This window comes from Aspergillus ruber (genome assembly GCF_000600275.1).
Source record: "Aspergillus ruber CBS 135680 unplaced genomic scaffold scaffold00010, whole genome shotgun sequence".
NCBI classification, from domain to species: domain Eukaryota; kingdom Fungi; phylum Ascomycota; class Eurotiomycetes; order Eurotiales; family Aspergillaceae; genus Aspergillus; species Aspergillus ruber.
In genome coordinates this window covers 321687-346295 of record NW_024467306.1, presented here as the reverse complement: position 1 = coordinate 346295, position 24609 = coordinate 321687, and the positions used below count along the sequence as shown (strand labels likewise).

Sequence of the window (24609 nt, the reverse complement as noted above, 5' to 3'; positions counted from 1 at the left end):
AAAAAAAAAAAAAAAAAAAAAAAAAAAAAAAAAAAAAAAAAAAGATTGGAACCAGATTGAATTTAAGACAAAATGCGGTGATACTTTTTTCTTTTTTTTTTCTCTTGGAGTGCTCCAAACAGGCAAGTGGGCCATAATGCAGCGGCATCATTGGAGCCTGGGGGTTATACGGACAAAACTCCAAGCATTCCACTATCGGCAGCATTACCTAAAACATGTCGAGAGCATTGAATCACGTTATTCCGAGGCTTCTACTTCGTCGAACTACTATCAATCTACGTTCTTTTTGGCTCTATTGAGCACCAATAAGGTTATTTTCCTCACTTTTTTACGGATTTCGCGACGTCACCGCTTAAGGGAACTAATCTATATTGGGTAAGGTTTCCTGCACTGATTGGTCCCGCTGAGAGATCGTACGATGCACTAGGCTAAATACGGTTAGACACGGATCGGAATTTCTCACCGACCGGTCTGGGATTAATTTGCCTTATTTTGATGACATTCTCTATCACCACTGGTCACTGGCGATGGAGATCACTAGTTGTACTAAATATGGAATATTATACATAGATAAGGATTAATGCCACGCCTAGATATCGTTTTTTAGCAGAATCAGGGAAAAATAAACATTCAGGAACCTCTTCGGAGCTGGTCCTATCTTATCGTCGGGCAACGTTCCGTTCCGGTGGAGTCATTCACCTTTTTTTTTTCTTTTTTTGCGTAATGGCTCGTGGGCGGTGTGGGATTCTGCCCACACAAGTCTGCGGTTGCCAGGGTAAATTTGTAAAGCTTCACTACTTCTCAAAGGTACTTCAATCTATACAACCCCTCTTTTCCTTCTCTTCATTTCAAAGTCTATTATACATCAAAACTGCTATCATACCACGCATAATGTCCTCCGACGTTCAATCCCCCCGTCAACTCTTCTACGACGGTGAAATCAAATCCGCCACTTCGGGCAAGTCCTTCCAGACCTTGAACCCTTCCAACGCAAACACTTTGGCCGACATCCATATTGCTTCCAACGCCGATGTCGATGCGGCCATTGCGTCCGCGGACCGTGCTTTCCCCTCGTGGTCGCAGACCCCTCCTGCTGCTCGTGCGCGCATCCTCCAGAAGGCCGTCGCTTTGCTCCGGGAGAGAAACGACGAGATTGCCCGTGTTGAGTCTCTGGACTCAGGCAAGGCTTACACAGAAACCAGCACTGTTGATGTTCTGAGCGGTGCTGATGTGTTGGAGTATTACGCTAATTTCATTGGTGGCGGCGGTCTGAACGGCGAGACTACTCAGCTCAGAGAGGATGCGTGGGTCTACTCCAACAAGGCTGCTCTGGGTGTTTGCGCCGGAATTGGCGCTTGGAACTACCCTATCCAAATGTAGGCGCCCCCAAATGTATGCCTAATTGCTTCGTGCTAACCATTTTTAGTGCCCTTTGGAAGTCGGCACCATGCTTGGCCGCTGGAAACACCATGATCTACAAGCCCAGTGAATACACACCTCTTCACGCTCAGACGCTCGCAGAGATCTACCGGGAAGCCGGTCTTCCCGCTGGTGTGTTCAACGTGGTCTACGGTGCGGGCGATGTTGGCAGTTATTTGACCTCTCATCCAACTATCGCTAAGGTTTCCTTCACCGGCCAGGTGAGCACCGGACTGAAGGTGGCCGGATCCGCTGCCGGTAGAATGAAGTATGTGACTATGGAACTTGGAGGCAAGAGCCCGCTCATCATCCTTCCCGACGCTGAACTGGACAATGCGGTAAACGGTGCCATGATGGCCAACTTCTATAGTACGGGTCAAGTGTGCACCAACGGCACTCGTGTGTTTGTGCCCCGTGGCTGGAAGGAGGCCTTTGAGAAGCGTCTTCTCGAGCAGGTGGAGCATGTGCGTCCAGGACCTTTGTTTGACGAAGCTACGAACTTTGGTCCATTGAGCTCTGCGATCCATCAGGAGAAGGTCACCGAGTACATTCGTCACGGAATCGAGACTGACAAGGCTAAGCTCCTTTACGGTGGTCTTGGCAAGCCTTCTCTTCCCAAGGACCTGGAGAATGGCTATTGGGTCCGTCCGACTGTTTTCACTGACTGCAGAGACAACATGAAGATTGTCAAGGACGAGATCTTCGGCCCTGTCATGTCGATTCTCTACTACGACACCGTCGAAGAGGCTGTCCGCCGTGCCAACAACACGGAGCTCGGCCTCGCGGCGGGTGTCTTCACCAAGGACATCAACCAGGCCCACCGTATTATCGGCCAGCTGCAGGCTGGTATCACCTGGATTAACACCTGGGGTGAGAGTCCGGCCGAGATGGCCGTGGGTGGATGGAAGAAGAGTGGTCTCGGTGTCGAGAACGGCCGCAAGGGTATTGAGGCTTGGTTACAGAACAAGAGCACTTTGGTAGACATGAGCGGCACTGTGCCTACCGTTTTCGCCAAGCTTTGAGCTTGTTGTTTCTTTTTTTTTTTTTTTTTTTTTTTCTTTAGCATTATAAGCGATAGCATTTAGCTTTGATCCAACGATATTTCAAAGTACATGTAAGGTATATATATAGCAAATAAATATGGTACTCTTGTCTATAAGATTCGATTCAATATAAAGCAACGTCGCTCTTGAAAAATCATAAGTATATAACAGTATCATAGTCACAGCATATATAATGGAATTGTATGACAAGAGCCAAAAAAGGAGCCAACAGAAAGCAAAAGCAATCCTAATTTTCTACTGGATTACAAGTCGTTAAATCATGCAAAAATTGCAATTAGTTGGCAGTTACGCGGGATCCCATTCGATCAAAGATCAGCTCATCCTTGAGCATCGAGTCCAGTCCACTAACTGCCGAGTCGACCATCCGGGAAGACATGCTGTCTGGGGTCAGCTCGTCATCATCAAAGGACCGCTGAAGCTCCGTATTGATGCGTAAGGTTTGAGGTATCTTCGCAGGCGTTGCCTTCGGGGTTGGCTGCTGTTGAGGAACGTAGGTCATTGGTGTCTTAGGCCTGTAAGCCAACCACGGGCCCTGAGTACGGGCATCTGTGCCGGCCTGCTCGATCCCTTCGAAGTACCGGACTGTCTTGACTTTGAGTTCGAGGGTTGCATCCCGGTCACATACGATGAGCGGGTGCCGATGGAGCTGCAATGCAGACAGTGTCCACATGTGGTTGACGGGGCCTTCGAGGCCTTTCTCCAGAGCAACTGCCTTGTGTGGACCTGTTGCCACAATGACAACTTCGCGCGCGTCCATGATAGTCTGAATACCCACTGTCAGGGCCATGCGCGGCACCTTGGATAGGTCATTATTGAAGAAGCGCGAGTTGGCCAATATAGTGTCGTATGTCAAGGTCTTGACACGTGTGCGGCTGCTCATCGAGGAACCAGGCTCATTAAATGCAATGTGACCGTCAGAGCCGACCCCTCCGAGGAAAAGTTCAATACCACCGTAGCTGACGATGCGGTCTTCAAATGAGGCACATTCTGTGGCTAGGTCCGGGGAATTTCCGTCCAGGATGTTGATGTTCTGTGGCGGAATGTCGACATGTGAGAAGAAGTGCTTGTACATGAAGCTATGATAGGATTCGGGATGTTCACGGGAGAGGCCAACGTATTCATCCTGTCTTGCATTAGTATAAGTGCTTCTTTCCAGAGGGTCTGGGAGGCAATACCATGTTGAACGTCACGACATTTTTAAACGAGATGTCGCCAGCTCTGTAGTGGCGCACCAAAACATTGTATATGATCTCCGGGCTGCTGCCGGTAGGCAGTCCGAGTACGAAGGGCCGGTCCGGGGTTGGCTGGAATGTTTTGATGCGTGCTGAACATGAATTAGCAGGTAGCACATTTGAGAACAATCAAGCAGCAAACGGAAAGAAACATACTGATAATATAGTCTGCAATATACTCTGATACTGCCAGAGCATTTTCCCTGACGATGACTCTCCTAGAGCCAGTTAGTCTAGTAGAATAAAGTGGCGAGAAGAGGGATGAGATACATTTTAAGAGTTGCGTTGATACGTCACCGAGAAGCTTGATCATACGGTAAGGCAGTGCAATAAACCTTTGAATTTGTGTGTATATGAATTAAGAACAGGAGAAGAAAATCAGGAGAAGAAGAGCAGTCAATAATCAAAAGATAGAATAAGAAGAGGAGTAAGAAAGACGAAAAGACATCAGTCCAGGCCTCCATAACCACCCATGGATCCGTTGCAGTCATGGTGGGGAGACGCCCAAAGAGTGACATTTGCGAATGCGACTCATTCTACGCTATAGTACTGTACTGACATAGCCAATTTCTCGTTTCTGACGAATTCAATATCCAAAAGCAGCAAATGAACTTCTTTATCTCCGTCAGGTGCGCAGGTCTCCTCTTCCGGTCGTGGCGAAGATGTCTGCCCTATCTCCAGGTGATATTTTACTATTGGTAATTTTGCCGGTTCCATAGAATATATGACGCATTCCCCTTTTCTTGTATATTCCCTCCCCCTTTTGCCTGTGCCTGCCCTTACCTGTTCTGTGCCTCTGATTCTCTGCCTGTCATCTAATGTTACAGTTGGAGGTGCCATTTTCTTATCGGGATAATATTCATCGTCATCCCGCTATCACCACCGCATGACTAAGTATGACACCTGACTCCACCGTTGCATTCGGAGTGTCATTTGGGGAGCCGCTGTCGGATCCAAGTCAAGTGCAACCGTTGTATGGAACGGCCCGTATGGTACGGTACTGTACGATACGATACGATACCCCCGCATGTTTCAGTGTGGTCATGGTCACGTGGTTAGTACCGGGACAGAGAAGGAAGCAAACTGGACAAACAGGCTCATTATTCTCCTGATACGGTCGATTGATTGAGATTACCTCTCTTTCACTACCTTGTCGATGTCTATTATGCGCGGTCCTGATTGCCGTTGACTTCTTGTGCTAGTTATAGCTTATCTCCCGGATGTCAGACAACGGTTTCGGGATAGTTACACACATTCCTCGGCTTCCATTTGCGGTTCTCGTCTCTCATGGCACATGGCAGCTGCATTTCTCCTCACCCAATCCGGCTGATGTCCCTCCCCTCCACTACAACCTACTGCTCCTACCTGTTACCATCATTCCATACGCCATCGCGAAAACAGCTAGAAGCTAGGCTATCTAGCTACTTTTCGGTTATTTGATTGGCTTTGACAGGGTCAGGGGGAGAGGGAACATAGGGTTTCAACCCCTCCATTCCCTTCCCCCAATTGTTGCTGGCATACCTCGCTCCTCCAATCCAGGGCCACAATGGCCGCGAATGAGGAGTTGCCGACCTCTGGTTGGAAGGACCTTGATAGGTAGGGCTCTTATCGATGATTCCTTGGCGTCATCTTGTTTGTGTAGACTTGATAGTGCGCATTGCTGACAGGGTCATTATGGCCTACGGCCTTTCCTATGTCTTTATAGGCAGATGGGTCAGCTCTTTATGATGGGCTTTGATGGGACCTCTGTCAATCCTCAGATTCGTTCACTCATTGAGAATCATTACTTGGGTTCTGTGTTATTATCAGCCAAGAATCTAAAATGTATTATCTTTTTCTCCTCTTCTTTTGCTTACTATTATAAGTATAAACAAACTAATAATGAACAGCCGCAGAGGAGGCAACGCGACTGGTTCTCGAACTGCAAACCATCGCCCGGAATGCGGGTCATCCAGTGCCTCTGTTAATTGCCCTGGACCAAGAAAATGGCGGGGTTAATAGCCTGTACGATGAAACCTATATCAGGCAATTCCCCAGCGCAATGGGAGTCGCGGCAACTGGATCCCAAGCCCTGGCACATGAAGTGGCTTTCGCGACAGCACATGAGCTCAAAGCAGTCGGAATCAACTGGATCCTAGGCCCGGTTTTAGACGTCTTGACGAATGCCAAGAACCAACCATTGGGAGTGCGCACGACGGGCGATGACCCACAAGAGGTATCGCAGTATGGTACGGAGTTCATGAGAGGCTTCCAGGAGGCGGGTCTGGCAACATGCGGCAAGCATTTCCCATCGTATGGCAATCTGGAATTCCTGGGATCGCAAGCGGACGTCCCCATCATCACCGAAACGTTGGATCAGCTCAGTTTGTCGGCACTGGTACCCTTTCGTAATGCAATTGCCCACGGCTTGGATTCCATGATGGTAGGCGGGGTGTCTATGTCATCTGCAGGGGTCAATGTCATGCATGCCTGTTTGAGTGAGCAGGTTGTAGATGACTTGCTCCGGAAGGACCTAGGTTTCCGTGGAGTGGTGGTCTCGGAGTGCCTGGAAATGGAGGCGCTGACCCACAACATCGGCGTGGGCGGTGGTACGGTGATGGCGAAGAACGCAGGCTGCGATATTATTCTTCTTTGTCGGTCCTTTGCTGTGCAGCAAGAAGCCATTTGTGGACTAAAACTCGGGGTCGAGAATGGGATCATCAGCCGCGGTCGAATCGAGCAATCCCTTCGTCGTGTCTTGCAAATGAAAGCCCGATGCACATCCTGGGAGCAGGCGCTGAACCCACCAGGGTTGCATTCGCTGACTCAGATGCAGCCCAGCCATACCAGTCTTTCCAAGAGAGCATATGGCGATTCCATTTCAGTGGTGCGCAATAAGAGGAATTTGCTGCCGCTATCCGGCATCCTGGATCCGAATGAGGAACTCTTGTTGTTAACACCATTGGTGAAGCCGCTACCCGCCTCGGCCGTATCGCGGTCTGTGGCAGCACATCTAGGTCTGTCACTCGAGGATCCTATTGCCTGGGATCGGATGGCTTCAGTTCTCAGTGGTGAAAGTGTTTTCAAGGAGCTAGGGCGGTCCCTCTCACGGCAGCGGAACGGTCGGGTGTTACACACATCCTACACAACTAATGGGGTCCGTCCTATCCACGAAAACTTAATCGAGCGAGCTAGTGCGGTCATTGTTGTCACAACAGATGCAAACCGACATCTGTACCAGCATGGCTTCACAAAGCACGTGTCGATGCTCTGCAGAATGTCGCAAGCAGGGCAACCACGCGAGAAGCCCCTCGTGGTCGTGGCATCTAGCTCCCCGTACGACTTTGCGATGGATCAGTCAGTTGAGACCTACGTTTGCACGTACGACTTTTCGGAGCCGGCACTGGAGGCACTGGTACAAGTACTATACGGGGAGCTGACACCAACAGGATCCCTGCCAGGGTCTATCAGCCGTAGTCAGAAGCTGCATCAGGCGAGACAGCATTGGCTGGTGGAGAGTTGGAACGAAGAGCGGGATGCTCATGGGTTAGATGCCTTGCTAGATATTGTTCGAGCGGATAGTGCGCAGAATTCGGAGCTGCAGGGAGTGACATCCAACAGCTTCCTGCTCCGACGAGCGGAAGTGGTCGAGGCCCATCTCATGGTAAGGAATAGCAGCACGCAAGCCCTTTACGGGTTTTGCTCGACGTACTTTTTCCGGTCAACTGGGATTGGTGTTATTGGATCATTGATAGTGGACCCATCGCGACGAAGACTATCGATCGGGAGATCACTTCATGATCGGGCCATTCACACGCTGTTCCAATGCAAAGGGATCAAACGATTCCAGCTAGGCTCGCGACTTCCTGGGATATACTTGGGCATCCCGGCCACACACCAAGTGGAGCGGAAGCGGCTGCGGCAGTGGTTTGCAAATATGGGTTGGAACACAGCGCTGTCGCAGCCAGCGTGCAGTGTGGTGCTACGTAATGTGACAACATGGACACCGCCAGACGGGCTTGTAGACGCGCTCCAGAACCATACGGCAGTGCGATATGATTTGGTATATGGATGGGACTATGCAGATGTGGTGTTGGATCATGTACGGACGAACTCGCGGCCAGGGCTGCAGGATATCTATCATGTGGCCCTGGGAGATGCACCGGACTGCGGAATCATCCGGGCGCTACGGGCAGACGACGGGGAAATGCTTGGCAGTGTAGTCATTTACAATGCGCGATCGGTATTGGCAGCGCACATGGCGGCGCTGAAGAATCAACCGGTTCTGGCGGGTGGGGTCTCGTCTCTGGTGATTTCCCCATTGGTCGGAGAATATGCGACGGTTCTGCAGGGACTGGTGTTTCTGGGAATCAAGCAGAGCCGCAAGCAGGGGGCAAAAGTGGTTGTCTTGGATTGTGTGAGTAGAATCCTCTTTCCGGTCTGGTTTTTGGGGACGATAAAGACTAACCAAGAATAGGTGGATGGAGACAGCAACTTGGATTGTCTATCTAGAATGGGATTCGAGATGTTGCATCGATTCGAAGAAGTGAATTGCAATGCGACAGTATGGATGGGGCCTCATCCATAGTATTGTGTGTCTGTCTTTGTGTACATTGGTACATAATAATAATGACTACATACTCCGTACTGTATGGTTCTAGTGTACATAGTATTAACTGAGTGGTTCCGATTGGACGATATGAGATGAACGATCACAGTTGAACGCATCCAATCAGACAAGAGGTAGTGACTCGATACAGTATAGCGCGAGATCGCCCTCGGATGATCCACGGCGGAAAGCGGCGGCAGGTGGAGCAAGTGGCTGCTTGCGGACACTTCTGGACAAAAGTGATAGTGTGATGAACGCAGACTATTGACCAGTGTCTCTGGTTCAACCACTGTATTGGAGTAGTCAAGTCCTTTTCTTTTCATTCCTTGTTCTACTCTTCTGTTCTACTTGATGGTCAAACTGTGAGACATGACCGGATCAGGACTCGTTACCCCTGGAGGGCTGAGCGGGGTCTGGCCGGTGACTGGCGGCCCGTGGGACGGGTTGGTACGGTTATGTACGGTATGGTACGGTACCTTCAGTATCACAGCTGTCAAACCTACCGTATGGCATGAATAGCTCAAGATGTATTGACATTTCTATCATTATACAAGCACTCTATTGACAGAATCCATATCCTGTAAGCATATTACTATGTACATATTTGTATATACGAATTCGGAGAAAAGAGAGACTCTGTTCCCCGGGTTTCGGTGGGGCCTGCGCACGAGCCTTGACCCGCCTTGCCTGATTCGGAAGCGTTCACTGTATTGCCATTCTCATTCAGTAGATTCCCTGGCATAATGGATGTTTAACAGTACTAGTTGGAAGATATACATACACAATTATTACTTATAAAGAAAGAGAGCAGAGTAATAGTACCTAGCAACAGGCAAAAAAGTCTCAGATCGATCGACAGACCCGCGACGGACACTAACAGAAGACAGCTGTATGTGCAAGTATAGACTTAAAACTATGTACAGTGTACCAAGGCATGTGACTTTTCAGCTCAGTATTTAAAATCATACAAAACAGTATATAAAATAATAACAAAAAGTGCATTTTATTGTTCCGTCTGCAGTGTTTCTTGGACTTGGTAATACTTCTCCGCTCTCCATTCCTCTATTTTCTCAATTCTTCACCTCTCCACACTTTTTCTTCTCTCACCAGGAAAAAGAGATTCAATACAAAACGTCCGCAATGGTGGTTCCCACTTCCTCGCTCTGATTCTGTTTGCATCATTGCGTCTCTCACTCTTTTCGGTCGTTTCTGCACTTTGCGATCGTATCTTCAGCCTCTCTCGATCCCTTTCCCTCTTCTGTTCTTGTTTTCTCCTCTTCGCTGTCATTCGTTCTTTTCTTTTACTTGACCCTTTTTTTCTTTTCTTCTTCTCCTCTCCTTTCTTCTTCACACACACACTCTCTTTCCTCTCTTCTGCCTTTGCCCCTCCTCCCCTCCCACTGTCCCTGCGCGGGTGTTGCTCTCCGCCAATTGACCGACGGGTATCCCTCTCTGTTCCTTTTCTCTCTCTCTCTCTCTCTCTCTCTCTCTCTCTTTCTCTCCTCCTTTCCTCTCTCCGCCTGGTCCGGTTCAATCATTGCCCTCTCTTATCATGGAAGGCTTCGACACCATGGCTATGCCCTACTTGGCTAGTCCCTTATCGCTCGGCAATCTCCAAGGTGTGGACTATCTCAGCTCCGTCCCGGGTATGGATCTTCCTGATCAACCCTCCAATTTTGATTCGGAGACGTTTGTCAGGTACGTTTTCTTCCTCTTTCTTTAAGCAAAGAGAACATTATACTGAGATCTTGGGGCGACCAGCGGCGATGACCCTATAGCCTTCCCTACACAACATGGCTTATCCACACCGTTAAAACACTTCCCCTCCGGCTATGAGGATCCCTTTGCGACAACCGACATGGTCTCCCCGTTTGAACAGGTCCCGCCCGAGCAGCCCCTACCCCCGGATTCGTCAATCGATCATAATAATAAGCTACTGAGCTTTTCTGTGCCCGTCTTCAACTTCACTCTGCTCGACTATTCCCTTCGTAGGACCTCAATATCTATGTCTGCTCAGCTGCATGGCATGTTCTTCCTTGCAGAATCGCCTTGGACTACCTCTCCCGCAGAGCACGCGCCACCCCAACAGGGTGCAGAATTGACATGCTACCGCCGCAATCTGTTCCAGATCACCGGTTCCATCACGTTGCCCCGCAGTTTGCGCTACATTATGACCGATCAGGGAGACCGGATACCCATCCTTGCTCAGGAACTCACCGTGTCAGCCACAGAGTCTGTCGAAGGCAATTCCGTCAAGATCATCTCCGTGCCTTGGAAGACCCCCGCTGCGAATAGCAACAATGGAAGTGGCAACCCTCCTGTTCCCGTTGTCGAAGAGAATCCCCCGCCCAAAGTCGAAAAGGAACCGCCCCCGATCCCCTTGGACATCATGGCTGGTCAGGACATGGACACCGACTATGCTACCTTTCCCATTGCATGGAAGCGTCTCCAATTCCGCGTGGCAACCGCCAATAATGGTCGCCGGAAAGAGCTGCAACAACACTTTGTCGTCCGTCTCAAGGTCGTCGCAACTTTGTCCACTGGCGCCAAGATCCCCATCAGCGAGATTCACTCGGCCCCCATCATCGTTCGAGGTCGCAGCCCGCGCAATTTCCAGTCCCGCAAAGACTTGCCTCTGAGTGGTAGCGCTGCTGCATCACGGAAGCACACTCATGCAGCATCAACTTCGAGTGCCTTCAATCGTACTCCAACTAGTGAATCAACACCCCGTGCTAGTATGACGCCAGCTAGAACGACCAATAACAAGTCCACATTCAAAAGTAATTCTCCAGATGCATCAATCACAGCGGCCTCCGCAGGTATGGTGCAGCAGCAGGCATCTCCTCCCGACTGGGCCAGAATGTCGCAGACAGCACGAAGTAGTACTGGATCGTTACCTGCTCAAATATCATCTCTTTATCAATCGCAACCGAGTCCGGACTTTTCCCAGGGCACACAAATACAACAACAGCGTGCCCATTCAATTGCAGCCCCCATCAATCTATCAATATTGGAGGATGAAGATAGCCACACACTCGATCCTAATGATCCCCCTACAACCGTGTCATCATATTCCAGCAATGACCTATCCCACAAAGACCTCGCCTGGGATAACTCTGTCCCTCCTGCAAAGATGCGAAAACTGGCCCATGATATTTCGCGGACAGAACCCCAGAATGTCAATTCATCACTACCCCTACTGGATACCACAAATTTGCAACAGCCATTCACATCCTCGTTGCCGTTCCCCAATGATAATACCGATTTGCTTTATGAGTACTTTCCTCTGGGCTTAGACGATTGGCAAACACCTGTTGATGCAGTATACCGGCCCCATGTGGTACATCATACCACAATGCCAGAGACCAAGTTTGTCACAGCCCGGGGTCGAAGCAAGCGGTATTTCGCAGAGGATGTTTATTAAAGAGGCGCGTTTTTTTTTTTTTTTTTTTTTTAAAAAAAAAAAAAAAAAAAAAAAAATTATGAAGAAGAAGAAGAAGAAGAAGAAAAAGAAAAAGGGAAGGAAAATAAGTTTACTGGTCCGGGTTACATTGTTGGAATATACATCCGGATTATATATTTGGTTCGGTAGGTTTAGGCGTTTATATTTGGTTTCTTTCGTCATTATTATTTTCTTCACTACCCCGGAGTTTTGGTTATGGATATCTCGCCCTTAGCGTAGCGGAGTGAGGTAACAGTCCGCTCCCTTTTTTCTCTTCCTCTTTCTCTTATTCGGCTGGTTTGTCCGGGACATTCGACCGAAGTCTCTGCTTCATTTTATAGAACCTTGTCCCAAGGATCTACTTTTCAGGATAGATATCTTTTCAAACATTGTCGATCGTGTCGACAAACATCATTTCTACATACACTAATAACCCATCATAATAGCAAATGGATATAACATTAGCACAAAAATATATCCAAATTATATTCTCTCGGCTCCTTTTTCAGTCACTAAATGGTAAAGAGAATCACAAATATCCAAGCCCGTCACCACTTATAGCCTCTAGATCTGCCCTGATCTCCCATTCGTTCGCACCTACTCTAGTGGCTATCTCAGTCTTGCGTTGTTTACCCAGATCCAACCACTGGCACAGCAGACTACCATCAACCATTCCCCGCCCCGCAGCCCCGTCACTCTCAATCGCCCGGAACGCACGAGGGTTCAATCCACATGGATGTTCGATAGTATTAGTAAGCTGGGATTGCAGTGCCGAGAGACGACGGTATGATTCCTCCGCAACGGGCGTGATGAGACCCATGGAGCCGTTCTGCGTCGTGACGAGGACCTGGTGTTTCGCGGTGTGAGCTTCGTCAATCTCCATTTCGTCGGGTTGGAGGAGGGCCTGTTCGGAGGAGACGGCGGTTCGGGGGAGGAGGGTTAAGGTGGTTGCGTAGTGGCCGAGGTGGAATTTGCTGCGGCTTAGGAGGCGGTCGCCGTTAGATGATTTGGGATCTATTTTGGGTTAGTTTTGTGTCTTATCGGAATTGAGAAAGAAAAGTGGGATGGGAAAAGCTTACCCTCTGGGTCATATTGCAGGACGTGAAGATTGCAGTCGTTATCGGCGACCAGAATGAATAGTTTGTCGCCTTCTGGCAGGAAATCTGCAGCAACGACCTCGAGATATTCTGGATCTTTGCCAAATAGACTCATCTTATACGGTTCCTCCTGTATAAATTATTAGTGTATGTTCCATCTTGGAAATTGTAGGGCGCATACCGAGTAGCCCGCAAACCAGGTCCCCTTCACAGCGTCACTCAGTATACACATTCCAGTGCCTCTCAGTTCCTTGACCACATTGACATAGCATTGCATATCCATGAATGCAACGGGGAGAAGACTGCCGTCTTCCTTAAGACCCCTAACCATGCACTTCTGCCCCTGTGCAGCAATGAGAAAGCCCTGTCCGCCAATCCCAGATAACGCCGTCACAGCACCTCGGACTGGTTCCTTGCCTATAAGTTTCAGTTTGCGGTCTGTTTCTTCCTTCTCTGGGTCTGGAACCACTTTGATAACCTCGAACACGTATATGCAACCGCGCGCGGGTATGTCTTCGCCTCGGGCAATGGCTGTTCCGACAACGATCATGTCCTTGCGCTCGTGCGTGTTCTCCGAAACCTCAAGATTTATGTTCTTGACCGCCATCACATGCTCAGCAGGGCCCAAGGGATAGCTATAAAGCAAGTCAATATATGTGTATATGGTAATAGATTCTCAATCGAATCGCTGATTCCATACCTATCAATGACAGACCATGTTTTTGGACTAACGACTTTGAGCGAACTTTGATCCACCTCGGGCAGAAACGAGATAACTAGGATGCATTAGCTTATTTTTCACTATGCGTGTGATTCAGGACTGACCTTCATTACGCCATTCAGTATGGAGCTCGTCATCTTCAGGTAACTTAAATTCGGCCTTGTGGCTAGTCCCAAGAACATATGTTTCGGACGAAGACGAATAAGCCACATGGTCCACATTCTCCCCTATGTGAACCTTTCGCAATGTCCACGAATAGTCAAATTGCGTATTTTCAGGCAATTGACATGCTCGAATAACATCCTGCAAGTTTGTTCAGTATGTATGCCCCAGAAAAGAAAATGAGGAAAAATACCTCTGAATCCACATAAACAAAGCCGTTAATGCACCCAAGAGCAAACGAGTCAAAACTACTTAGACCACGTACATAGTCCCCCCTTAAGCGTATGACATGAGGCACACTTGTAGGTGTCTTGACAACAAAACCTGCCGATGCACCTGGCATGAAGACGGCACGTAACCCCGACACATTGGGCAATATACGCAACGGTTTGGTCCCTTGTAAGCCCACATTCGAATTTTCCACATCCGAACTGGAAGGAACCTTTGGTAGAAAATGGTTCGTCTCCCTAAAGAAACGCAAACTAGAAGGCTCTCCGTCTGTTGCACCCGGGGCTAAGTATGGCCTGTATATGAAAAGGTCGTCGTTCTCGGTTCGCACCTGAGACTATGTCAGTTTCATGTAAGAAGAGATTGAACGAATTCAAGGTAAATGCATACGATCAAATACGGCTGGCTATTATATGAATCTCCTAGGTCTGCGACAACGGCCTCGACTAGTTTCTCACGCGTAGTCGATCGTTTTGGTGGGTCAATTGAGAGAATCGACTGCAAGCAATCAACCCCATCGATTGTTGACAGCAGCTTCTGGTCAAGAAGTCGGAAAATCTGCAATTCGGAATTGTAAGTACGCAACCTGGGAGAGATCAATTTATCCAAGACTGAGAAGTTGCGTTGGTACTTACAAATAATTTTCCATCTGAGCTAAGCAGAAAGAGAAGAATGTCGCTCTCGCTAGAGCTACCAGGGTTTGATTCGGAACAGGAAAAGACCTTGTTAATGTCTCGGTATAGACAGCACGAATGCCATTTTATCGAAGCAACGGTTTCATTAATCGGTATTTCGTCAAGATCTCCACTATCATCTGCTTGGAGAAGCAGTAACGTCGAATCATCCCGAAGAATCGCAAGGTACGGATCTGCAAGGCTAGTGCTCACTGCCATTCGTTCCTCGCTGGTGTCTTCGTCCCATACGGGGTAAATCTGGGCTAAACCCAAGTCTAATTAACCATCATCCTTCATTAGCGTCACTGTCACACCTTTTCTTTTCTTCCCCTCATTAGTACAACTATTTCACTCACCAAGATCATAGCTTCTCACTTCGTTTCTAAGAACCTGGACTACCCGAGTCTTTTCTGCCAACACGCCAACATCGATTGTGAAATCCCCGTTCGGGTTAAACTCGGGAGCTTTGAAAGATTTTAGGTCACTCCCATCCACAACAAATACTTCTGGCTCTTCTTTCTCAGAGCCCGTGATTTTCGGAATGATCACATAATGGCGGATTTCCTTCTTATCCATATTGCCGGTAGTGCCAATTAATGCCGTTCTTCTGTGGGCCACAGATGCTGTCCAGACATTGTCGGCCGAGTCAACCTCCATGGATGTAATAACATGAGGATCAATTGCGCGTTTCATGACCGCCAGACCGCCATTTCTGTCGGAGCCTTGGGTGGCCACGAGTTCAAGCTCTGAAGAGACAACCTCGACATTGGGATCTTTGCTCGTCACGTTCGAGAAGGATTTACCCAAGGTTACATCTCTCAGTGGACCGATGTTGGGCAGTCTATCGTCTACTCGGAGACTGTATGGCCCAAATGTCGATGTCTCGATTGATGCACGACGCCCGTCGGTAGGCATGTCAGGCGCTGATGAATATAGATCATCTTCGTAGGCGTCATCTTCGCTTTGGTCCTCATCCGAGAGACTGCCAAAATCTTCCACATCATGCTTGAGCTGTGACCGCGGTTTCTTGGTGCCAGGGACTTGATTAGAACAGCTCACAAGCAACGAATCTGCATCCTCGCTGCCGACGAATAGTCTCCCATCTCCAAGGAAAGCAGAACATGACGGAGGTGACTTCATAACATTCCCGCCTGCGGTAGCAGGTAGAGGGTGCATGGAAATGCCAGAGACCGACCTTCCATCAAGCCTAAAATTGACCAAAACAAAATCACCGTTGGAAAGCACCATTAATAAATCACCGTTATTATCAGCAAGACGTTCAACTGTGCACCCTTCAAGACGAAGAGCAAGATCTGATTGATCGGCCATTGAAAAGGCCGAAACCTGCCTAGAGAACTCATTGACCCCAACCGCGTTTGTTTTGCCTGCCTGGTCAACATGCACTAGCTCGTTGGAGCCAATGAGCAAAGCACCTCCGACAGGTGGTGGGAGAGCTATCACTTTAAAGAGATCACTGGGTAGTCTGGAGACCGAAAGCAACGTTGTGGAAGCTCGCTGTTCCAAATCTAGTGTGAAAACAGTATAGAAAACAGCATCCTTCCTTTCATGGAGAAGCGCGGTTGAGGTTGAAATTTGAGAATACAAAATACCGAAAGTCGGCTCCCTATATTCATATAAAAAGGCGAAACTTATTGGATGGAGTAAGGAAGGGTCCAACGCGGCCACCGGTAAGACAAAAGACGAAGCATATGGGGTCTGGTAGGTCATGCCATTCTTGGTCTTTTCAGCATCAGCAGCATTGTTTTTCCCCTCGTCGCCCGAGTCATAATCGTCCATTACCAAATCATCTCCGGGTTGATGAAAAGGTAGAATGGCAAGGTTCCGAACTCCAAAATTGAACACTGCACAACTACTGCTCGGATCCACGCTGAGACTGCTGCCACAACTGCCCAAATCAGGCACCCAGGGACTACGGGTCAAATCATCCCGTTCATAATAGTGGATGGAAACGGTAGAGATTGTATGGCGCTCTTGATCCCATTCAATCAAGCTTAATTTCGCATTTCGAAACGCAATTAAAATGGCCTCTCCGCCACTCTTGGAGTTCAGAATCTTGACTCGGCTGAGGTCAGTCACTGTTCCGGAAATGGGACATTCCTTCTCAAGAATCAGTTTCGTGGTCTCGGATTGCTCTAGTCTTGTTGACCCGTCACCGTTATTTTCACCTTCCGGTCGAGCAATTTTGAGCAAAGAGAAGATTTGAAGAAGCGATGTTCTCACAACCACCAGGTTGGTTGCAGTAGCAGAAAGGAAGGATACCGTCAAGGCATGTGTGACCCCCGTCGGAGGCAGTAGTTCAGTATAGCACTGCATGGTTTATCAACAATCGAATTTGGTTGGGAAGCTTCTTAGACCATTCCCTCAGCTGCCACGAACAAACCCAACCATTTCCGGTTTATAGAGGGCAGAAACAAAGCAGAGGTCGGAACAAGGTTGAATTTAAAAGAATATAAATCAAAAAAAAAGATCAATTGGGCGCATCTTGGCTCCTATGGATGGAGCTCTTAAAAACACGGACGCCGAATGACCGGAGCTTTACACGTGACCGTACTGGCCGATTCGCGTTGCGATGACGTAAGATGCTTGAGACTCCGGCTTCATACTCTTTCTTGCTTTTAGTTCCGATTCTACTTTTGTCCGGTCTATTTTTGTCGCAAGTGTCAATTGCTTAATTGTAGCCACTTACAGGTTCTGAAGGACTTCAACATGGCCCCCTTACAAACGTCCCTCATTTGGATCGTATACGCAATTGCGATAGCTATACTGATAGCAGTAGCCTCCATCTTCATCTATGTGTATCAAACGCCTCGCGATCGCTCTCCCTCGGTAACGTTGACTTGCATCTTTGCCATCACCACTCTGTTGGCGACTGTTCTCCTGCTGCCCGTTGATGTCGCTTTGGTTTCATCCACAACTTCTTCAGCCTTGGGTCGGCGCAAAGACTGGGCTTCTCAGGATGTGGTGGACAGAATAACGTATTCCTTGACGATAGTATACTATTTACTCTACTCCTTGGATGCCGTCCTTTGCCTGCTCGTGATTCCTTTCACCTACTTCTTCTACGAAGAATATGACGAGGTCGCTACCGAATCTGGAGAACAAACTATTTTGAAGCGCTTTTGGAGTGCTTTCAAGTATACTATATGCTTCATGGCAATCATAGTTATATTGTTCCTCGTCGGCTTCTTTGTTCCTGTTTCGAAGAACAAAGACGGTCAAGACTTGGACTACTTCAAGAAACTGTTGACCGAGAATCGTAAGTGTCCCAGAACTCATTGGATAAGTATATTTATCTAACAGCTCTAATCTATTATTAGATGGAGAGCGTGCGCTTACATTTACTCTCGGATTGTTGACGACAATCGGGTTATGCCTATACGTCTTGTACACCTCGTCGGGCCTTGCTCTACTCCCCATCAGTTTGATCAAAACAGCCCCTTCATTTTCGAATCCGAACATAAAAGCGACCACCTGTATGCAGCTTGACAGCAATCGAGAACGGCAACGCCAGCTAGAAGGTCGATGTGGGGGTAATCCTGATGTCCTGTCTTCGAAGGATCGCAGAGAGTTGGATACACTCGTGCGAGAAGAAAGGACTTTGATTCGAAGACAACGGCTTGTGGAAGAGGCCCGGGGAGAAGGTCAAAGCTGGCTAATGAAGGCGTGCGTCAAAATTGAAGCTGTCTTCCGCCCAGTTAAATTGCTGGGTGGTCTTTTTTTGCTACTAATAGCATTCGCAACCTGGGTATCAATGACACTGACGGCAATTGACAAGGCTAAAAATTCAGTCTGCAAGCACCGCTGTGGGTATATTCTTGGGCACATCAATTTTTTCAACCCAGTCAACTGGATTTTCGTGCAATCTGCCAAGGTATTCCCGGTCGACTATGTCATTTTCACTATCCTTGCGTTGCTATTCTTCAACAGCTCCGTTATTGGTATTGCTTCTATTGGCATTCGATTCCTTTGGATTAGAATCTTCCAGATTAGAAAGGGCCATACCTCTCCGCAGGCGCTTCTCTTGGCGACGGCTATGTTAATGCTGACTGCCCTGGCTTTGAACTATTCTTTGTCTATGGTGGTTGCTCCTCAATATGCCACGTTTGGGCCACAAAAATTCTGCGATCGCCATCCTGGGCTCCTCAATGGACAACCCGATTGTTCTAATAGCAAACATCTCATCAAACCATGCTCGGAGCTGGCAAATAATTCGGCTGCGAAACGGGTATGTACACCCAGCGTGGCTAGTACATTCCTCAACCGAGTAACGATAAATTTCCCCTTCTTTGGCATCGTATTCTTCTGGGCTCAATTCATTTTTCTTGGTAAGCGTTACACATTCCCGCACTTGAATTTTACTCACATCGCGCGCTACTAGGTATTTATCTCATCGTCTTTGTCACTTCAATGTTCCGCTCCCCCAAGTTGGACGAACACCAGCTTGACGAGGATGCAGAGGAGGCCGAAGAGGAAGGTCTTTTAGCGAGCACCGGAAGACGTTTCGATGCTACCTGGCAGGATGTTACGGGCAGAGCTGCTAGGAGAAATGATAGGTGATAAGGTATAGTGCTAAATTTTTGGTTTGGTAAACCGGCGTTTCTTTGGTAGGAATGTTCTGTATGAATACGTTACTATTTCATGCTTGACTAAATGAAGATTTCATGGCAATTCATTATATGTTTTCCCAATGCTCCCAACATGGCATGCATACATATGGGGTTCGTGAAAAATACTGCCATCTACATTGTCACTCCAATCATGACACACCATACAAGTCTCTGCCTTCCATTGTCCGAGCATGTAGAATGGGAAAAATCGGTTGCTGTCTTCCGCAACAACACAACCTGGGTATCAAATGTCCCTAGCTCATCCATACCCCAGACCCTAACTGAAATGAGACGGTAGGTCATTATCCCTTGTCCCAGCAGCACCTGCGCGGTATTTAGGGCCTTGCACGGCCGTTCAGCAATGCAAGAGCACCTTCAAACGCTTTTACCACGTCGGTATCTATGTAATTAAGTCAGTGTCCCTATATTCTTCAAATATAGGTTGGCAGATCGTACAATGCTTCCTTTTGTTTTCCAATCTTTCTTCAGAGTTCTGTACGTGCTGCATTTGTGTCTTAAACCTGTAGAGTAAAGTTAGCCAGGGTTATTCTCCGTCTGCACAGACGCCTTGTGCTGATAAACCTTTTCAAGGCTCTGTCCTCGTCGCGTAAAACAGTAGTTTGAGACCATGCTACAAAGACCTGCCATGGAACAATCAATAACAGTCTCGAAGGTACGAGCATAACAGGATTACCTCCAGCAATTTCGCGACTTGCGCTCGCAATTCGTCTTCAGATTTACCATGTTCCTCCATGGTTTTTGCGTATTTTTCCTCCAGCTGTTCCCAGCCACAGTTTCTGAGCTCTTCCATCAACTGCTGTGTTTGTTGTGAGTCCACCTGCTGGCCAGTGCTGCAACTCCGCGGTGCCAGTCTTGGGGAATACGAATCATTACGGGAGATAGTTTCCTCATTTTCTTTGCCAGCTGAACCCATGATTGTTAATCGGTGATTTTGGGTTTTTCTGTAATATGTCTGAGGTATGCGCGAATATGCGGGAGAAAGGACTAGAGAAATGGGAGGGGAAAACATTGAACGATAAAAAAGAGGTTCTGGTCCGTAGTAGCGACCGATTGAATCACTGGCCTTTGGCCTTGGAGGCTTGAGGCTGCATCACTGCCCATAGTGATCTCTGAAGACCAACCAATCGGGCCGTTGTGCCTGTCGCATTGTCAGGTGACGTTATCTGACCGTAGGCAATCGGCCGGCCGTCGATCGGCCCTCCTACGTTCACCTTCTCCTACGGTATGAGTGAATACCATGAAAGTGCCTGTCCGGTATTCGCGTCGTTGAATATCATAATCTATGATCATCCCTATCGAAATCAAGTCATGAAGAACCCTTGTTTTCATACCGTTAGTTTTGTCAGTTTACATCGTTGTCGGACTGGACAGTTTGAACCGCTCTCGATAAACCGCCAGAGGACCATGGGGCTTCGAGATTTTGGCGTAATATCCAACATCTGAGAGAATCACGAACGCTTGCGATGAGTTGCCACGTATGTTCTCGTGCTCCGAATCCACGGCTGCCTTTCTATTGCACAACATGTGCCCGCTCTCATCTATACCAACTGCGAGTCGAACATGCGAAAGTCCTCCTAGAAAAGGAAGCCATAGGGAAACAAATTGAAGATGCTATCACACATAAAGAGACTCGAGGGAGAGCTGGAGAAATTGATGGAATGGTTCCCGAATCAGCTACTCAGGGTCATAGTCGCTGGACCATCCAGGCAATTGCCAACAGGCAAGCAAATTCATCCGCAAGGACAAAAGCGCTTAGGGACTGGGTTGAGGATTTGGCCGCTGAAATAAACGATAAGAAGCTTGATATATCTCAGCGCAGACTCACCCTGGCACGGCAAAATTCTGACACTGAATCTGCGAAGTATCAACTTCTGGAACGTGAAGCCGCCATGCTGACTGCAATACAAAACAATGCCAGAAGAACAGAACACCTCTGGCACACTTTGCACACCAAGACAATAGATTCACGGATATTCCTCTGCCGAGAGGCTGCTAATATCTATGGATTGCGACAGAAAAGCAAGAGGATAAATGGGGACAGCAAAGAGACCTACGTGCTTGGCGGTATGCCTCTCATAGATTTGCGAGACATGAATGGAAAGTTAAGGCCCTTTATTTTAATCCTGTCCACATAAAACTAATTGTTACTACAGGCGTCACAGCAGCTCACATATCCACATCCTTTTCTAATATTGCTCATCTCCTTGTTCTCGTCTCACATTATTTGTCCCTGAGACTTCCGGCAGAAATAACTCTCCCGCATAGAGATTATCCAACGGCTACAATTTATGCCCCTGCAAGATCCTATATATCCCGAGAACTGCCTTCAGGCGCGCCCGCTCAGTCATCATCGTCCGGCCCGGCAGCTTCACGAACGCCAGATACACGACACTACACACCCCGACCTCGGCCTTTATTTATTGATAGAAATCTGCCAAAGCTAGCGCGAGAGGACCCTAGAACGTATGCTCTCTTCTTGGAAGGGGCCACACTTTTGGCTTGGAATGTTTCTTGGCTGTGTCGGACCCAAGGATTAAATCTAACTTCGGACTCATGGGAAGAAGTATGCGACATTGGAAAGAATATATGGCAATTATTGGTTTCTCCTCCCGTGCAAACATCAACCCTAATGAGGGCTTATGCCAGCCGTGATATACCATCGAAGTCGCGGGCTTCCAAAGATTCTCCGAAAACTACTATTCAACGAACGAAGACGTTCTCTATGCTAGGTCATTATTCTCATGGAACTGCTCATTCGTTCTTGGGTGCTTCAGAAGGCACAGAATTCATGCGAACGTGGAAGTTACCAACTCCGACAAAGGTAGTGGACAAATTGAAATCAACGCTGCTCGGAGAAATGGCAAGTGCCGAATGGGAATTACTCGAGGAGAAGGAATGGGATGATGAGGCTCAAGAACCGTCTCAGTCTTTACAAGAAACCCTTCTCCCTGTCAAGCAGAGACATGGGCGTGGCCTAGGGCTCGAGAGGAGTGGCAGCACTCATATAACACCTACTGGTGCAGGCATATCAAGAAACGAAGATGCCAAACCGGAATCCGCGAACGAGCCAACAATTACCGGTCGATCAAAAGGGACCAATGGATGGACTAAACTGCGAAACAGATAGCAAGCTAATTGTCACTCGGCCAGAATGTACTATATAATAACACTGGGACCATCCTCTGGGTGTTCTTGACAGCCTATCAGGGCATAAAGTTCTATACACGTACTTTCCTAAAATTAGAATTGAGAATTTCGTCCGTGATATGAGTCTTACCTTCTCTAATTTATGTTCATTTGCTTGTCAGGAGTTTCAGCAAATCAACCCATGTATGTTCAATGCATATGATTATCTTGATTCCATGTAAATAAAATGAATTCCATGCATTTTTGACGATGGTCGTGTTACTAAGCAGGAGATTGGTTGCAGTGAATTGATTGATAAGATTATCAGTTCTCTGCTGCTTTTAACGCGTGTCCGAATCACTTCCGCGGATTGCGGTAAACTCCCTCTTTCGAGGGAAGACATCACCAAGACCTCGTACAAATTCCCCGCCTTCTCGAATTGGGCTTCGAAGGTGCTCCGGATATAATCAATTGCGCCTCGCATTTCAAATTCTAGGCACCGCAGCAACTCCGAGGGCGGCTTGCTCGAGCAGCTGGGCCATTACGGAACTTTACAGAGCTAGGAGCGTGCATTCAGGTCATGGAGGGGTGAGAGTCTGAGGTTATACAAAGCAATAAAATATGGACCCTGGATCACTGGAATCGGACTCAGGGATACCTGGTGAGTACCCAGCAGCATTGCATCCATATGGCCGTCCATTGTCGAATACTGAACATCGTACCGCTATATTGCGATGTTGTGATATACCGCTTCATTAGCTTTGCTGATTTTGAATATCGCACAGGTGTTTTACACAAGTTTCCCTCAATTTCAGATATCCCTGCCGCTATTCTGGGAGCTGAACTTGCCCGGCGACACGAAGTCAGGGACGAGGATGCTGAAAAAGCAACATGTGGCTCGACAAGAAGTGGTGCTTACAACACACCGGCGCATGTCATGGCGCTATTCCTTATCCTCGTGTTAAGTACATTAGGTATATAAATCCTTATATACAGAAGAAATCCATGACTGACTCGTGATGGTACATAGCGTGCTCGTTCCCTGTCCTAGCCCGCCGGTTTCCCCGTCTTCCAATACCACGTCGCTTTCTCTTCATCTCAAGACATTTTGGGACTGGTGTCCTGATCGCTACAGCCTTTGTCCATTTGCTACCTACGGCGTTCGTTTCTCTTACAGACCCCTGTCTTCCTAGGTTTTGGAGCAAGAGTTATCGAGCCATGGCTGGATTTGTTGCTATGATCTCGGTATTTGTTGTCGTTTGCGTGGAAATGTTTTTCGCCATGAAAGGAGCAGGGCACGTACATGCAAGCGACTATGATAATCTAATCAACGAAGTAGAGCATGACGATCATAATGGGCTTGGAAATGACGGGTCTGACTACTCACGAGTCAATTGGCAAGATGAAACCGATGATATACACCTTGGGAGCATTTCAGGGGTCAATCGTCAAAAAACAACACCTGGGTCATCATCAAGAATATCCGGTGATCACCGCCAAAGTATGAAGGACATAGAGCCGGACAAGGGAAACGAGGACGCCGGTCTCGAAGAGCTTGAACCTTACGCAGATGGTGACTCCATGCTTAATGAAAGTGAATCCCATTACCCTGTTCTACCAATACACCGTCGGCAGACAAATCCTGGGTACCCTAATCCGAATGCGCAGCGACAGTTGCTACAATGTCTTCTACTTGAGGCAGGCATCCTCTTCCACAGTATCTTTATTGGAATGGCAGTCAGCGTCGCTACGGGGGCTTCGTTTGTCGTGCTGCTAGTCGCCATTTCTTTCCACCAAACCTTTGAAGGATTCGCTCTTGGGTCACGCATTGCCTCGCTTATTCCAGATCTGTTTTCGCCAACCTCCATGAAACCATGGCTTATGTGTCTCGCATACGGTACCACGACTCCCATTGGACAGGCTATCGGATTGTTTATGCATAATCTCTATGATCCCACGAGTACAGCAGGTCTACTCATGGTGGGTATAACGAATGCAATCAGCAGCGGTCTCTTGCTTTTTGCTGGCTTGGTAGAACTTCTCGCTGAAGATTTCCTAAGCGAATCAAGCTACGAAACTCTGAGAGGCAAGCGGCGCATCGAGGCTTGCATTGCAGTTGCAAGTGGAGCTTTGTTGATGGCGTTAGTTGGTGCTTTTGCGTAAGAATAGTTGGTCAGACAGTTCGACCTATCTTCATTGCTTTGTTA

The 24609-nt window shown here is 48.0% G+C and overlaps 9 protein-coding genes across 9 annotated transcripts; 6 read left to right on the top strand and 3 right to left on the bottom strand.

Annotated features, from left to right (window-relative positions):
* Positions 1-700: 700 nt before the first annotated feature.
* On the top strand, positions 701-2468 carry EURHEDRAFT_411652 (betaine aldehyde dehydrogenase). Its single transcript, XM_040781691.1, has 2 exons — positions 701-1376; positions 1427-2468. The coding sequence occupies exons 1-2, from the start codon at positions 892-894 to the stop codon at positions 2439-2441; spliced, it is 1500 nt and encodes a 499-aa protein (XP_040639608.1). The 5' UTR covers positions 701-891; the 3' UTR covers positions 2442-2468.
* A 131-nt stretch (positions 2469-2599) lies between these two features.
* EURHEDRAFT_40888 (putative glucosamine-6-phosphate deaminase) lies at positions 2600-4116 on the bottom strand. Its single transcript, XM_040780937.1, has 4 exons — positions 3986-4116; positions 3872-3933; positions 3659-3807; positions 2600-3606 (listed from the first exon to the last, which is right to left on the bottom strand). Coding segments are annotated over exons 1-4 (1062 nt in total). The 5' UTR covers positions 3988-4116; the 3' UTR covers positions 2600-2757.
* A 660-nt stretch (positions 4117-4776) lies between these two features.
* On the top strand, positions 4777-8563 carry EURHEDRAFT_411649 (putative beta-N-acetylglucosaminidase). Its single transcript, XM_040781690.1, has 4 exons — positions 4777-5311; positions 5421-5539; positions 5605-8111; positions 8172-8563. The coding sequence occupies exons 1-4, from the start codon at positions 5262-5264 to the stop codon at positions 8280-8282; spliced, it is 2787 nt and encodes a 928-aa protein (XP_040639606.1). The 5' UTR covers positions 4777-5261; the 3' UTR covers positions 8283-8563.
* A 1160-nt stretch (positions 8564-9723) lies between these two features.
* On the top strand, positions 9724-11285 carry EURHEDRAFT_40809 (p53-like transcription factor). The gene is made up of 3 exons (XM_040780738.1): positions 9724-10001; positions 10065-10554; positions 10785-11285. The coding sequence occupies exons 1-3, from the start codon at positions 9856-9858 to the stop codon at positions 10947-10949; spliced, it is 801 nt and encodes a 266-aa protein (XP_040639605.1). The 5' UTR covers positions 9724-9855; the 3' UTR covers positions 10950-11285.
* Positions 11286-12274: 989 nt separating this feature from the next.
* Positions 12275-16961, bottom strand: EURHEDRAFT_454186 (cleavage/polyadenylation factor CFT1; the record flags this gene model as incomplete). Its single annotated transcript, XM_040784180.1, has 9 exons — positions 12275-12759; positions 12825-12972; positions 13024-13477; positions 13543-13618; positions 13668-13866; positions 13919-14284; positions 14344-14511; positions 14589-14902; positions 14984-16961. The coding sequence occupies 9 exons, from the start codon at positions 16959-16961 to the stop codon at positions 12275-12277; spliced, it is 4188 nt and encodes a 1395-aa protein (XP_040639604.1).
* Positions 16962-17354: 393 nt separating this feature from the next.
* Positions 17355-19205, top strand: EURHEDRAFT_454445 (putative LMBR1 domain protein; the record flags this gene model as incomplete). The annotated part of the gene is made up of 3 exons (XM_040784195.1): positions 17355-17904; positions 17966-18973; positions 19027-19205. The coding sequence occupies 3 exons, from the start codon at positions 17355-17357 to the stop codon at positions 19203-19205; spliced, it is 1737 nt and encodes a 578-aa protein (XP_040639603.1).
* Positions 19206-19255: 50 nt separating this feature from the next.
* EURHEDRAFT_411644 (uncharacterized protein) lies at positions 19256-20370 on the bottom strand. Its single transcript, XM_040781689.1, has 4 exons — positions 19950-20370; positions 19838-19896; positions 19712-19776; positions 19256-19655 (listed from the first exon to the last, which is right to left on the bottom strand). The coding sequence occupies exons 1-4, from the start codon at positions 20187-20189 to the stop codon at positions 19591-19593; spliced, it is 429 nt and encodes a 142-aa protein (XP_040639602.1). The 5' UTR covers positions 20190-20370; the 3' UTR covers positions 19256-19590.
* Positions 20371-20490: 120 nt separating this feature from the next.
* On the top strand, positions 20491-22602 carry EURHEDRAFT_411643 (Atg14 domain-containing protein). Its single transcript, XM_040781688.1, has 2 exons — positions 20491-21373; positions 21430-22602. The coding sequence occupies exons 1-2, from the start codon at positions 20740-20742 to the stop codon at positions 22401-22403; spliced, it is 1608 nt and encodes a 535-aa protein (XP_040639601.1). The 5' UTR covers positions 20491-20739; the 3' UTR covers positions 22404-22602.
* Positions 22603-22984: 382 nt separating this feature from the next.
* EURHEDRAFT_522697 (putative ZIP family zinc transporter) lies at positions 22985-24574 on the top strand. Its single transcript, XM_040786869.1, has 3 exons — positions 22985-23063; positions 23188-23376; positions 23433-24574. Exons 1-3 carry the CDS (start codon positions 23024-23026, stop codon positions 24563-24565), a joined length of 1362 nt encoding a protein of 453 aa, XP_040639600.1. The 5' UTR covers positions 22985-23023; the 3' UTR covers positions 24566-24574.
* The last annotated feature ends 35 nt before the right edge of the window (positions 24575-24609 follow it).

What these genes read in the sequence shown, in the direction of transcription:
- EURHEDRAFT_411652 (XM_040781691.1), top strand. Translation starts at nt 892, where the DNA reads ATGTCCTCCGACGTTCAATCCCCCCGTCAACTCTTCTACGACGGTGAA. An exon ending in TGGAACTACCCTATCCAAAT is followed by an intron (nt 1,377 to 1,426) that starts GTAGGCGCCCCC and finishes AACCATTTTTAG; the next exon opens with TGCCCTTTGGAAGTCGGCAC.
- EURHEDRAFT_40888 (XM_040780937.1), bottom strand. An exon ending in TATTGCAGACTATATTATCA is followed by an intron (nt 3,808 to 3,871) that starts GTATGTTTCTTT and finishes ATTCATGTTCAG; the next exon opens with CACGCATCAAAACATTCCAG. An exon ending in ATGTCGTGACGTTCAACATG is followed by an intron (nt 3,607 to 3,658) that starts GTATTGCCTCCC and finishes AATGCAAGACAG; the next exon opens with GATGAATACGTTGGCCTCTC.
- EURHEDRAFT_411649 (XM_040781690.1), top strand. Translation starts at nt 5,262, where the DNA reads ATGGCCGCGAATGAGGAGTTGCCGACCTCTGGTTGGAAGGACCTTGAT. An exon ending in GGTTGGAAGGACCTTGATAG is followed by an intron (nt 5,312 to 5,420) that starts GTAGGGCTCTTA and finishes ATGTCTTTATAG; the next exon opens with GCAGATGGGTCAGCTCTTTA. An exon ending in AAGTGGTTGTCTTGGATTGT is followed by an intron (nt 8,112 to 8,171) that starts GTGAGTAGAATC and finishes AACCAAGAATAG; the next exon opens with GTGGATGGAGACAGCAACTT.
- EURHEDRAFT_40809 (XM_040780738.1), top strand. Translation starts at nt 9,856, where the DNA reads ATGGAAGGCTTCGACACCATGGCTATGCCCTACTTGGCTAGTCCCTTA. An exon ending in GATTCGGAGACGTTTGTCAG is followed by an intron (nt 10,002 to 10,064) that starts GTACGTTTTCTT and finishes TGGGGCGACCAG; the next exon opens with CGGCGATGACCCTATAGCCT. An exon ending in AGTCTGTCGAAGGCAATTCC is followed by an intron (nt 10,555 to 10,784) that starts GTCAAGATCATC and finishes CAATAATGGTCG; the next exon opens with CCGGAAAGAGCTGCAACAAC.
- EURHEDRAFT_411644 (XM_040781689.1), bottom strand. Translation starts at nt 20,189, where the DNA reads ATGGGTTCAGCTGGCAAAGAAAATGAGGAAACTATCTCCCGTAATGAT. An exon ending in AAGTCGCGAAATTGCTGGAG is followed by an intron (nt 19,897 to 19,949) that starts GTAATCCTGTTA and finishes GTTCCATGGCAG; the next exon opens with GTCTTTGTAGCATGGTCTCA. An exon ending in GAGGACAGAGCCTTGAAAAG is followed by an intron (nt 19,777 to 19,837) that starts GTTTATCAGCAC and finishes TTTACTCTACAG; the next exon opens with GTTTAAGACACAAATGCAGC.
- EURHEDRAFT_411643 (XM_040781688.1), top strand. Translation starts at nt 20,740, where the DNA reads ATGAGTTGCCACGTATGTTCTCGTGCTCCGAATCCACGGCTGCCTTTC. An exon ending in AGATTTGCGAGACATGAATG is followed by an intron (nt 21,374 to 21,429) that starts GAAAGTTAAGGC and finishes TTGTTACTACAG; the next exon opens with GCGTCACAGCAGCTCACATA.
- EURHEDRAFT_522697 (XM_040786869.1), top strand. Translation starts at nt 23,024, where the DNA reads ATGGACCCTGGATCACTGGAATCGGACTCAGGGATACCTG. An exon ending in ATCGGACTCAGGGATACCTG is followed by an intron (nt 23,064 to 23,187) that starts GTGAGTACCCAG and finishes AATATCGCACAG; the next exon opens with GTGTTTTACACAAGTTTCCC. An exon ending in CCTCGTGTTAAGTACATTAG is followed by an intron (nt 23,377 to 23,432) that starts GTATATAAATCC and finishes GATGGTACATAG; the next exon opens with CGTGCTCGTTCCCTGTCCTA.